The sequence below is a fragment of the Scyliorhinus canicula genome, chromosome 16 (genome assembly GCF_902713615.1).
Source record: "Scyliorhinus canicula chromosome 16, sScyCan1.1, whole genome shotgun sequence".
Classification (NCBI taxonomy): Eukaryota; Metazoa; Chordata; class Chondrichthyes; order Carcharhiniformes; family Scyliorhinidae; genus Scyliorhinus; species Scyliorhinus canicula.
Genome location: NC_052161.1, coordinates 110,275,752 through 110,289,061, shown reverse-complemented (window position 1 = coordinate 110,289,061; position 13,310 = coordinate 110,275,752). Strand labels below are relative to the sequence as shown.

General features: G+C 47.6%; 1 protein-coding gene across 1 annotated transcript in view; it reads right to left on the bottom strand.

Moving 5' to 3' along the window:
• Positions 1-325: 325 nt before the first annotated feature.
• Positions 326-13,310, bottom strand: part of wnt4 (wingless-type MMTV integration site family, member 4) — a 38,246-nt gene continuing 25,261 nt past the window's right edge. The window contains exon 5 of the mRNA XM_038822353.1: positions 326-2,394. Coding sequence (XP_038678281.1) covers positions 1,927-2,394 — 468 coding nt within the window. The 3' untranslated portion in view covers positions 326-1,926. The remainder of the gene's footprint in view (positions 2,395-13,310) is intronic.

The window sequence follows — 13,310 nt, the reverse complement described above, 5'->3', positions numbered from 1 at the left end:
TGTTGCAAACAACATTGGAAATATGAGACGAGCTAATATAGGATTAATATTAAAGAGCAGCTGAGGGCAGCACGGTGGCACAGTGGTTGGCACTGCCGCCGAGGACCCGGGTTCGATCCCGGCTCCAGGTCACTCTCTGTGTGGAGTTTGCACATTCTCCCCGTGGGTAGGTGAATTGTCCACGCTAAATTGCCCGTTAAAAGGGAAAAAAAAGAACTGGGTGCTCTAAATTTATTTTAAAAATATTAAAGAGCAGCCTATATTTTACAAAACAATATACTGGAATCTTGGGGAAAAAAAACACAGTTCAAGATAGCAGCATTGAAGTCAACACATTGATATTCTTTATGAGTCTCGCCCATCCACCGGGCAGTCTTTAAGAAGTTAGGGACGTTTTAAATAGGGAATAGTACATTTTTCCATTTGAATTATTGAGTGTCAGTATCAAGCCCTTTCAGGAAACGTATAGCCATTGGATGCAGTGCAAAGTTCCCCATTTTGCCCTTTAATCAGGCTGAGCAAAACCTCCGCACCAATGGGTTTTGTATTAGCCTAATAGTCATCCAGTGGTTATTGAGAAATATTGCCAATTTGATGCAACGCTGTGCCAAATGGGGAGTTTTGTGCTGTAGGCCTATGCTGACAAGCATTTCCATTGAAAGTGGCCAAACCCGTTTGGTACAATCACAGTCAGCAGTTAACCTGGGTTGAATTTAGACCCAGCTCAATGTCAAATTCCTGGCAGCCCTCAGTCCCCTTGGGTGTTCATTTCTACCGGGTCTGAAGTGATGCTCATGTATATACAAAGGAAAGAAGAAGAATTTAACTCCAGCACAAGAACAACTGCGAAAGATCAGTGTTAGGATTCTAGATCTTTAACATCTGTAGCACAAATTTCTGTCCAGATAACATGGTCAACAATACATGAACACTAGGATCATTGTACAGGCTAAACTGTACTGTGCATTACATTGTACTAGAAGCATTATTTGAGATAGAATCTTCTAGGATTCATTTCACCTTGACATAGTCTCTTTGTAACTGAAATATTCAGAATACTGTTATAATACATTCTGTTAGTCTGTCCAGCGTGCATATTCATCCCATAAAGGGTTTTTCTCTGTATTTGGTCTTTTTCTGATTCACCGACTCTATACATTATGTTACAATTGGTACCATCTAAATTATTTATTGACGGTATAGTGCTGTGTTCTCTGTTACGAAATAAAATTACGCACACGCGCACTTGTATTGTGGGGGAAGTCATGAAATGCCAGTCACTCTGTAAGCTGTCCGGAGTTGTGTGAAAGCTTGTAATGACAAGTTTGGAATGTATGCAATTTGGAGGTATTGATATATTGAGTTATCCGGAGACCACTGGAGCACTGTGAGAGGTGTCCTTATGTAACGGCAGACAATCATAAGGCTGTTGGATGGATGGAGAGATTTCAGCACAAGCCAGATTGCCTGGACTGGATGATCATCGGAAGGGGCTGCTGGCAACTGGAGGTAAGGGTAACTTTTTTATGATCAGAGAACAGCAGGAGACTTGGAGATTCTGATGTGAGTTCTAAACCGGATATGGCTGTAAGAAAGCAGTGTACAACTGAAGAGGTATCAATACCAGAAAAGGTCTGTGCAACAATACCAGTGTCAAACCAGACCATCTTTCACCCCCAGGTTCCATTTAAGCAGCATCAGTAACAGAGAGGTAAGTTCAACCGGAGCAAAAACAGTCCATGGAGAAGTACCTCCAGATCTTTGTTAGTCAGCAATAAATAAAAAATAATAAAACAAGGATCCTTTGGGACATTTTAAATAATGTTTTCTCTCTATCTGTCTTCTTGGAATTGCTGGAGTGTTCTAGTCCCCTGTAGTGTAGGGCATTGACCTGGGTTTGCCTGGGCTGACCTGGGACAGGCCTCATCACCGACATGTGTGCATCTCCACCACTTTGCGGCACTGCTTGCATTTGACAAAGCAGCACCAGTGGAATTTACAACTGCACCTCTCCACGATCTCCACCTCCTCCGTGTTGAAGCTGCGACCACAGCACATGAGCTCGCAACCGTCAATTGCCTTGGACGTCTTATTGCACTGCCGCCCAGAGGTTCCGAGGACCCCATTTCTAATGTCATGATCACAGAAATCTGGGCTTGAGTCGAGGTATACAAGGTCCTCATCTGTGTGGGGCTTGAACTGTGAATTCTTGGGCACCAAGACTTTTGTGGAACCGACTTTCCTTTGTTCGACTTCCGTGGCTCCATCAAATTTCTCTTTCAGCACATTGCCGACTTTCCTGAATGGAGGCATGGCCTTCCAGCAAGTTTTCACTTCACACGATCCAGAAACCCCATGACATTTACATTCCACCCTCATGTTGTTCAAAATGGCCTGGAAAAAGAATGCACAGTTAGATGTTGTGGAAAATAACTTAGCTGTTTTAATACTTGATGTGATGCAGTGTACAATATTGTTCATCTGTCACAGTTATGGTTGAGGAGGTAAGGGTCACGTTTTGAACTGTTTGTTTTAATAGTGCAACTGTGACTGACTCTGGAAACAGCTGCATCCTCGAAGGGGTGGTGCTGCTTTGATGGGGAGTTTATGGTGCAGCTTAGTTCCTGGAACATCCTGCTGTCGCGGAACATTTACGTGATAACAGACGCCTTGTCTGCTTACAATGTGTTTTCGATCTTATATTTTTTAACATTGAAATTAAGATAACAAATAATTTTGTAACAGTAATTCCAAACTGTCAGAATTACATAACTGTGTTTAGCTGAACTGGTTTGAGACTTGGAAACTAGAGTCAGCTTTGGGACAGACTGGAGGATTGAGGAGGATTTGTGCAGGCAGCTGGAGTAGAAATGTCAGAGTCATATTGAGAGGGTAACAGGGATGATGGTGACCAACACGGAGCTGTGCAGTTATGGCGGGGCAAATAGCTTGGGCAGAGCTATGGGAAAAGTAAAATGGGCCAGGGAGGAAAGGGAGTATAATCACAAAGGAAAAGGGAAGAGTTAAAGAAGCTTGGGTAAAGGAGCAAAAGTAATGGATGAGCAAGAGTAGTATAAGGTTGGGAAAAATAGCAAATGTTGTTGAGGAAGAGTTGAAGAGACTTGTAGGGGAGCAGTAACGTGTACCGGGCAACATGTGTAAAAGAGGAGGCTTGGCAGCTACAAGATAGCATGTCGGACGACTGTGTATCCTTTGTAGGATTTACTGTCTCAGCTACTATTATCACTCTGAAGCTTCCAGAAGGCCTTTCGGTAAAAGTGTTAGACTGCAGCAACACAAGCCAAGTGATTTCTATGTGTAACATTCGCATTGAGAGTCAACCACTCAACTGTCGGAGCTAGAGCGGGAATAAATGATGGTTTAAGCAAGCTTCTGCAAACGCCACACACTGGTCCATTAAAAACAGTCCAATCAGTTAATTGGTTGCTGCAATTTTCACAGTTTTCTTTGGGGTAAACAGATTTGGTTTCTGCCACATTTGTACACAATGAGTTTCATAAAAGGCCAGCTGCATTCCCTTTGGCTGGAGACAAACCAGGGGGTAGAAATTCATCTCTGGTGGTTCTGGATCAGCCTCTCATTCTACATAACCCTTCAGTTCCAGTGTAGTAAATGGAATTATATTTCAGACATTGCATGTAATAGGCAAGTGATCTGATACTGCCAACATCAGAGACAAATTTCTATCCCCGGGAATAATACTAGATTGAATAGGATTGACCCCTCCATTTCATTGGGTTGGTTGTGAGGTACATCATGACTAACGTTTGACAAAACCTTCCTCTGCAGATTGAAGATGGTCAATGGTACCTGATGCCAAAGCAAGATGAAGATCTTTCCAAGGTCAGAATGTGAAATAGTGACTTTTCACAGCAACTTCATTGCAGTATTAATGTAAGCCTACTTGTGACAATAAAGATTAAAATGGGATGTAATCATCACTTGTGATCATTGGAAATTCACTTAGCATGCTTGAGAGAAAGAGAACACAGAAGAACGTAATGTAGATTAATGTAATGTAGGTGATTTTTCCAATGATTATATCTAAAATGAAAGCTCAGGATGAAAACAGAGCGACCCATCAGTGAGTTTATCCAGCAAGAAATGCTGCAAGTTCAGACCCAGGTCTGCAGAATTAGCTGGGGCAGATGTACAGCTGCTACAGTTGGCCGACGTGTCTTTGGATTAGAACGGGAAAAGTCATGCATAGTTCGTACTCCTGACTTTAAATCAGCAACCTCTGCTGAAGTTACGTATGCATGGTAATTGAGCTCTGTTCTCATACCATCTTGCACTTAAGTAATAGCCCAAAGCTCACCATTGAATAATGGCTGAGTGGATAAGCTATGATAAATTACTTAGTACCTATGGAACCATATACATCATAGCAGGTACATTAGCCGCGGGAGCAAATCCCGTCATGGCCGCAAAATATCGCGAGAGGCCAAAAATGGGATTTGCGCCAGTGAGAACAAAGAACAAAGAAAAGTACAGGACAGGAACAGGCCCTTCGGCCCTCCAAACCTGCGCCGATCATGCGGCCCATCTAAACTAAAATCTTCCACACTTCTGGGGTCCGTAACCCTCTATTCCCATCCTATTCATGTATTTGTCAAGATGCCCCTTAAACGTAACTATCGTCCCTGCTTTCACCACCTCCTCCGGCAGCGTGTTCCAGGCACCCACTACCCTCTGTGTAAAAAAACTTACCTCGTACATCTCCTCTAAACCTTGCCCCTCACACCTTAAACCTATGCCCCCTAGTAATTGACCCCTCTACCCTGGGAAAAGGTCTCTGACTATCCACTCTGTCTATGCCCCTCATAATTTTGTAGACCTCTATCAGGTCGCCCCTCAACCTCCGTCATTCCAGTGAGAACAAACTGAGTTTATTCAACCACTCCTCATAGCTAATGCCCTCCATACCAGGCAACATCCTGGTAAATCTCTTCTGCACCCTCTCTAAAGCCTCCACATCCTTCTGGTAGTGTGGTGACCAGAATTGAACACTATACTCCAAGTGTGGCTGAACCAAGGTTCTATCCAGCTTCAACATGACTTGCCATTTTTATACTCAATGCCCCGGCCAATGAAGGCAAGCATGCTGTATGCCTTCTTGACTACCTTGCTACCTGTGTTGCTCCTTTCAGTGACCTGTAGACCTGTACACCAAAATCTCTCTGATTGTCAGTATTCTTGAGGGTTCTACCATTCACTGTATATTCCCTACCTGCATTGGACCTTCCAAAATGCATTACCTCACATTTGTCCGGATTAAACTCCATCTGCCATCTCTCCGCCCAAGTCTCCAAACTATCTAAATCCTGTTGTATCCTTTGATTGCCCTCATCGCTATCCGCAATTCCACCAACCTTTGTGTCGTCCGCAAACTTACTAATCAGACCAGTTACATTTTCCTCCAAATCATTTATATATACTCCGAACAGCAAAGGTCCTGGCACTGATCCCAGCGGAACACCACTAGTCACAGCCCTCCAATCAGAAAAGCACCCTTCCATTGCTACTCTCAGCCTTCTATGACCTAGCCAGTTCTGTATCCATCTTGCCAGCTCACCTCTGATCCCGTGTGACTTCACCTTTTGTATCAGACTGCCACGAGGGACCTTGTCAAAGGCCTTACTGAAGTCCACATAGAAAACATCCACTGCCCTGCCTACATCAATCATCTTTGTGACCTCCTCGAAAAACGCTATCAAGTTGGTGAGACACGACCTCCCCTTCACAAAACCATGCTGCCTCTCGCTAATACATCCACTTGCTTCCAAATGGGAGTAGATCCTGTCTCGAAGAATTCTCTCCAGTAATTTCCCTACCACTGACATAAGGCTCACTGGCCTGTAATTCCCTCGATTATCCTTGCTACCCTTTTTCAATAAAGGAACAACACTGGCCCTTCTCCAGTCATCTGGGACATCACCTGAAGACAGTGAGGATCCAAAGATTTCTGTCAAGGCCTCAGCAATTTCCTCTCTTGCCTCCTTCAGTATTCTGGGGTAGATCCCATCAGGCTCTGGGGACTTATCTACCTTAATATTTTTGAAGACGCCCAACACCTCGTCTTTTTGGATCTCAATGTGACCCAGGCTATCTACACACCCTTCTCCAGTCTCAACATCCACCAATTCCTTCTCTTTGGTGAATTTTTGATCGCGATGTTCCCGGGCCTTCCCTAATGATGTGATCAGGTCCATGCCCAGGAAGGGTACAAAACTTATTTGCATAAATTTGAATGCATGATAATATACTCAGTGAGGTTAAAGTCGAATCTTCAGACCTCATTGAATCTTCCCACCCATCAGGCGTGATGTTACAAGCATGCAAGTTACTACTGGTTTTTAAAAACAGGAATCAGTTGCCATGACTACCGAGAGGGAGGAAGGAGGTGAGCACCTCCTCCGCCTGGTGCCAGAGTCCAAGGAGACAAGAGCCTGCCCAGCTCCAGTAACGGGTTTAACAGTGGGGTGTCGGGGGCTTCCAGGATTTGGGCCATATGATGTGTGTTGCCCTGAAGCCTGCTGCCTTTGTCACTTAAACATATTTTAAAGCACTGTGTCAGTTTGCAGCCGATGTAGTTCAGAAAGTTTTGAGAGCACTGTGTCACGTCTGCTGCCTGTGATGTCAGTAAAGTTTAATGAGCATTGACTTAGGGCAGGATTTTCCCACCTCTCAGTGGCGTGTTCTGCAGCAGTGGAGGGCGGCTCATCGGGGGCAGGATCTCCTGGTCCTGGCGTTGAACACAGCCCTCGCCACCGCGAAATCCACGGCCAGGGTGCACCAATGGTGGGCTGTAATATCCTGCCAGCGCGAATGGCCAGAAAATCCCACCCATTGTCAGCCGTTTGTGGTGTGGAGATACGGGGCACCTGTGGGTGCAGGGAAGGGTATGATGAGACTGAAGGAGGCGGACCTAAGAGGCTGGGTGGATGAGACCCCGAAAGAGAAGGCAGCATGGTGGGTGCCCATCCTGGGACGGGGCCTAGTGATTGGGGGGGGAGGCGGGGTGCGGTGGTGGTGGGGGGGGGGGGGGGGGGGGGGTAATCACTAAAAAATTATTGGAGTGGCTGTTCAAGAGTCTTAAATGTAACGGCCTGACAGCAATGAGATCTCGGGAGGTCGCAGCCTGAGTGACAAGGTTGTCTGTTTGTCTTTCCTCTCCCTGATTCAGGAAGTAATTGTGGTCTCCAACATTTCTGAGAATCATATTCGTTAAATTAATTGGCCCCGTGAGCTAAACCTTAACAATGTTAGCTGCCCATCAAAGTCAAGACAAGGGGTGATAACTCGTGGTTCAAGGATAAACGCTCGGGTGCACGGGATCAAGAGGGACTGAGTCTGCATAAGTGCCGGACCCCTGTGCTTGCTATTGAAGGTCCATTAGCCCTCAAGATGGTCGGAACTGTCCAGTTGACCCTGCCCATGAGGGATGGGGAACCATTGAAACTTCCTGTCAGAGCCACCAGTGATATAGAGATTAAGGTAGGGGACAACCAGACTGGAGGACAGAGGCAACATTGAATTGGCAAGGGCATGGCCCAGGGCCGGTGCAGCAATTGGGATGGATAATGTGTAGGATTGGCTTCTTCCAGAACCGGGCGGACACTGGGTGAAAGCAGCTACTAAAGTTTGGCAACTGCGACACTAACCTGTCTCTCTCCCTCTCTCTCTCTCTCTCTCTCTCGTCCCTCGCTGCTTACCAATCGAGACCTGTATGGAGCCAGTGGAGTTGGCAATTCTGCAAATGACAGCGCTGGAGGAGCATAAGAGTCCAGCAACAGGGAAAGCCCAGCGCCAGGCAACCAGTGGGCCGTAAGGCAGGCTCAAGATCAAGAGGCAGCAGCAGCCGAACAAGGGGCACAAAGGCAAAGGAGGAGACCAAGGCTAGACAGACCTGCGTGTCCTTCATGGAGCTGTGGGACACCATGTACCGCAAAAGACTCTGCCTCACCAGGGAGACAGTGCAGTATCGATGTCATATTCTGTCCAACTTGGCGCCATGTGGAGGCGGAGGGCACCCCCTGCCTGTGGCTGTGAATGTCACGGCAGCCCTCAACTTCTATGCAACGGGTTCATCCCAGGGCTCCCCAGGTGACCTGTGTGACATTTCACAGTCCGCCCATAAATACATCCGTGTGGATACGTATGCACTCTATGCGAGGGCATCGGACTTAATCTATTTTGAACCAAACCCAGCAAGATGCGAGAGCCGTGGGATTCGCCACCATAGCTGGTCTGCCACAGATGCTGGGCAGTCGACTGCACTTATATTGCTCTACGTGCCCTGTGGCATCAGGGAGCCCCATTCATTAACAGGAAGGGGTTCCATGCCCTTAATGTCCAGCTGGTGTATTACCACCAGGTAAGATTCATGCATGTTTTCCAGAGAGTGCGCATGACAGCTACATCCTTGGGCAATCGCAAATCCCTGGACTATTCGAAGGTCAAACAAGCTGCAGGGATGGCTTGTTGGGGACAAGTAATATCCGCTGAGGTCTTGGCTGATGACGCCAGTGTGGAGGCCTAAGACTGAAGCAGTGGCCCGCTAAGCCGAAGCTCACAGTGCCACCCAGTTTGTGATTGAACGGTGTATTGGACTCCTTGAGGTGCCTTTCCGCTGCCTCAACAGGTCTTATGAAGCCCTACAGTACAGTCCCCAGATGAGGAGGAGGACCAAGAGGAAGTGGAGGAAGAGGCTGGAGAGAAGCCGGAGGATGGCAAACAGGCGGGGTGAAGGTTTGCATGGGCAGAAGGACCAGGCTGCTTTCATCGCTTCCCGTTTCACCCTATGGGAAATGTTGCCTGACAGCTCAAGAAGCTCCTCACTCCAAGACTATGCCAATGACTCCGTGACCATGGAAGGAAGGTCACAGTAAACCTTCGTCATCAGGGTGCTGGGCCTGGGAATCCTTATGCCTGCTGATCAAAAAATGCAGGAGGGTGTTGACGACTCACAGTGAGGAAAGCTCTGTGTTGCACTTCAGCTTTTGCTCATGTCTGATCCCTGCCTGTCTGTTGCCAGCATGCTGACTCCCCAGCTCACGTGCAAGTGAGTTTATGCCCGAGATAATTTTGTCGCATAGCACTAGAGGAGGATGAGGGGCGAGGCTCTAGGGCTCACTGATTAATGTCCAAGTCCTTTCAGGAATTATGTTATTTTCACTTTGACTGGACCTAACCATTTGCCTGACTTTGAAGGCCTGTGGAAGAGCTGTATCCAGATGGGATGAATCCCTATCCCACTGGTGGGAGGATTAATAACAGTGAGATGTTAAGGCTGTGAATAACAAGATTTTTTAAAGTGGTAAAAAAGTGCATTTGTGAGATTTGATAAAGATCCCCAGCTATCTGTGCCTACCTTCACCCATGCCTACTCTGTGCCCCTACAATTCCTTAGCCTAGCGCATACTCCGACTATGTCTCAGTGTATTCCTAGGATGCCACATCAGAAGTGGAGGAACCCTGCTACCTTCCACACCTTGGTGGGCATCCTCTGCAGGACTGGGACCTGGAGGGCCCGGCCTACTCTTGGGTGGCATTGGTGTTGGCACATCAACTTGTTCAGCTCTCTGCCCCTGAGGTGCGCTGGTATCAGGAGGGGGAGATTCAGAACGGCTGGTAACTCCCAGACTCTCCTGTGTGGAAAGCCCCGGGAGGTGCTGCAGCGCATCCTCTTCCCTCTTGGTGTTCGTGGGCCCCTGGGTTACTCCATGGGATGGAGGGTCAGCTAAAGTGAGCTCCAGAAGCCTCAACATTATCTGGTGCTGCCAGTCCTGGAGGCCCACAGTTGTCCACACCATGGTGTTGAACCATTCAACCATGGTTCTCAGGGATTGAGCCATGCCTCTGAGTTCAGCAGTCATGGATCTGACATCTTGCCTAGCTTTCCACTGCAGCTGCCACCCTTACGGTGTTGGCCTATGTACCACACATTGTCGGCGATATCCCCTATGACAAGAGGCTTTGAGACACCTCCATTCAGCCTTGCAGTCGCAGGAATGTCGCTGACAACCTCTCCTGGCATTCCGAGCTCTGCTGTTGCATCTCAAGCAGATGGGGGACAAAACTGTCCAGAGGTACGGCACATGACTGGGGCACAGCTGACTCCTGGGATCCAGCAGACCCCTGACTGTGAACCCTGGGACATTCCTGCCTCCACCTGATGTTCATCAGAAGCAGTGTGGTGCTCACCAGAAAGTGATCCAGAAGCCTGCCTGCTACCTTTGCCCACTGAGGTGTGTGTCTCGATGATGATGGATAGTGCGGGTGATAGCTGTGACGCTTCATTCATGTTCTTCGCCTAGTTATCCTCCAAGGTGCTTTCGAGGTTGGGTGGTGGGGAACTGCTAGTTGACCGGCCAAGCTCTTTGGTAAACAACAAAGCAATCACTTGAGACTGATCATCTGGATGAAGGTGCAGTGGCTCCTCACTTTTCTTCATCAGGTCAACCTCGCTCTCAATGCAGGCCCACTCCTGCTCCTCCCCTGCGAGCTCCATGGCTCCATGGTCCTCTCCTCGAATGGAATCACGATCCTCAGCTCAGGCAATCCGCCGCCTATTTTCTCTCTCTCTTGCTCTCTGGTTGTGGGCTATGTTACCCTGCAGGGGCAGAAAAGGGGCTGATGTGAGCTGGACGCTTGGTGGGTCAGAGGTCGATGACAACTGCTATGTCAGGCACTGCGCCTAAGCAGGGAGGGGTTCTGATGAGGAATGCTGAGAGGAGAGGGGGGTGGTTGAAGATGGTGCTGGGAGGTTGGATGCTGGGAATCAGTGACTTGTGGGTTCCAGCTGACATTACTGGGGTAACAGAAGGGCAGAGTGCCAAGAGGAGACAAAGAGCACTTACCCTTGCTGATTATAGTAAGTCATTCATCTTCTTCCGACACTGCATTCCCGTCCTCTTGATCAGGCTGCTGGCACTGACCAGTGCTGCCACCGTTTCCCAGATGGGATTTGTTACCTTGCTGGAGGACCTCCTGCTAACCCGAGCACATATTGTTGCCCACCTCTCTCCCATGGCATCCACCACATGGGTGAGAGCCCCCTCCATAAATCCAGGAGCTGGTTTCCTTGCTGCCATCCCCGCCTGGCTTGACTCAGATCAAGTGCTGTAGAATCATTTAAATGCAGCGCCCCCTTTGATTGAAGTGGTCAGATGATCCCAGGGCGAGTTAATCAGACACTTTGCGCCTCAGGCATGGCATTTTTCACAGGGGAATTCTTTTCCCCAAAATACCTAAAGATAGTGACCAAGAGCATGCTGCCAGGGCTGGTGGGAATCGCACCGATTTTCTCGCCAAAAATGACACTTTGCCATTTTTTTGAAAAATTCTGCCCATAGGGTGAACTTCTTCAATTGAGCAGTAAAGAAGAACATTATTAAGAAATAGATAATACTGAGAAATAAAAATTACAGCCAGCAGTATATGACACACAGGGACGATAACAAAACTAAAGGAGAGAAGATGACTAAATAAATGTCACTTGGCTATCCTCTGAAGATCTCATAAAACATATGGCTCACATTTATTCACAAATTAGCACTTCAAGTACATGATATGAAGATTGTACATCTACAATTTACTTAAGGTCCTGTCTGGGAAAATGCAGAATGGTGCGTCTCAGCAATCAGTATTGCCACACGAGTGCCAGGCAATGACCATTTCCAGCAAGAGAGGATCTAGCCATCGCCGCTTGACATTCAATGGCATTACCATCACTGAAGCCCCCACTATCAACATCCTGGGTGACCACTGTGGTGAATGTAACATGATAATTCACACTATGTCCTTGTAAGCGCAATAGTGTTATCCGACCACTAGGGGGAGTAGCTCTGGGAATGCTCAGGAGCTTGTACAGGGCTCCACCCTTGGCTCCGCCCATGACTCCTCCCCCTAGTGCTGCTGTATAAATACCCTTGTCCAGAGTCAGCCTGCAGTTCACTGATAGTTCATCAACGGGAAACAGGCTGGCTCTGTAGTAAGTCGATTAAAGCCTCGATTCATATCGGAAACACGTGTCTGGTGAATTGATGGTTCCATCAACCACTGACTAGAAACTGAACTGGACTAGTCATATAAATACTGTGGCTACCACAGCAGGTAAAAGGCTAGGAATCCTATTGTAACTAACTCACCTCCTGACTCCCCAAAAGCCTGCCTGCAAGGTCTAAGTCAGGAGTGTGGTGGAGTACTCTCCACTGGCCTGGATGAGAGCTCCAAAAACACTCAAGAAGCTCAACACCATCCAGGACAAAGCAGCCCACTTGATTAGCACCCCTTCCACAAACATTCACTCCCTCCACCACCGATAGTGGCAGCTGTGTGTACCATCTACAAGATGCACTGCAGGGGGTTGACAGGTTTCCTTAGACTGCAGCTTCCAACCCTACGGCCTCTACCATCTAGAAGGACAAGGGCAGCAGATACCTAAGAACACCACCACCTAGAATATCCCTTCCAAGTCACTCACCATTCTGACCTAGAAATATATCCATGTTCCTTTACTGTCGTTGGGAAGAATCCTGCAATTCCGTCCCTAACAGCACTTTGGGTGTATTTACATCTCAGGGTACATGCAGCAGTTCAAGAAGGCAGCTCGCCGCCACCTTCTCAAGGACAATATGGGACGGGCAGTAAACGCTGCCCTAGCCAGTGACGCCCACATCTCGTAAATAAATTTTTAAAAAAACCTTACTATTTCTATTTTGTATCAATGACTTTGATTCAGATATTAGGAGGGGCCATGGACCCTGAATAAACAATTCAAGAAATAGACTCAACGCTTAACATGTCCACCCAATGTAGTGTAGCAATCAACAAAGCACACGGGATGTTTGAACTATTTGCGAAAACAGCAGAATGAAAGTCATGTGCAAAGTGCCATGACCAAACCTGAGTGGCATGTTCAGTTCAAGAGGTAGTAGGGAGACCTTCAAGTACCAGCATCAGTTCACAGAAGAGCTGCAGGACTGATCAGTGGAGATATCGCGGCCTCGAGATCTGCTACCTGGCTGGAGGGAAAGGACGGAGAATTTGGGCATGAGGGAGCTGTCAGTGGAGACTTATGAAAAGAGATCTGGGGGAATGGTCCCTGGCAATCAGGCAAGTGGGTGGTGGTAGGGGTGCAGGGAGTGATTGTGATGAGGGAGTTGGGAAGAGGGCGAAACCCAGGGCAAGGTTTTGATTTGGGCTGGGGGAAATTGAATTATTGGGAAAGACTGAAGAACCATGGCCTTGTCCGTCTGGAACAGATGGGATTGCCAATACACCAG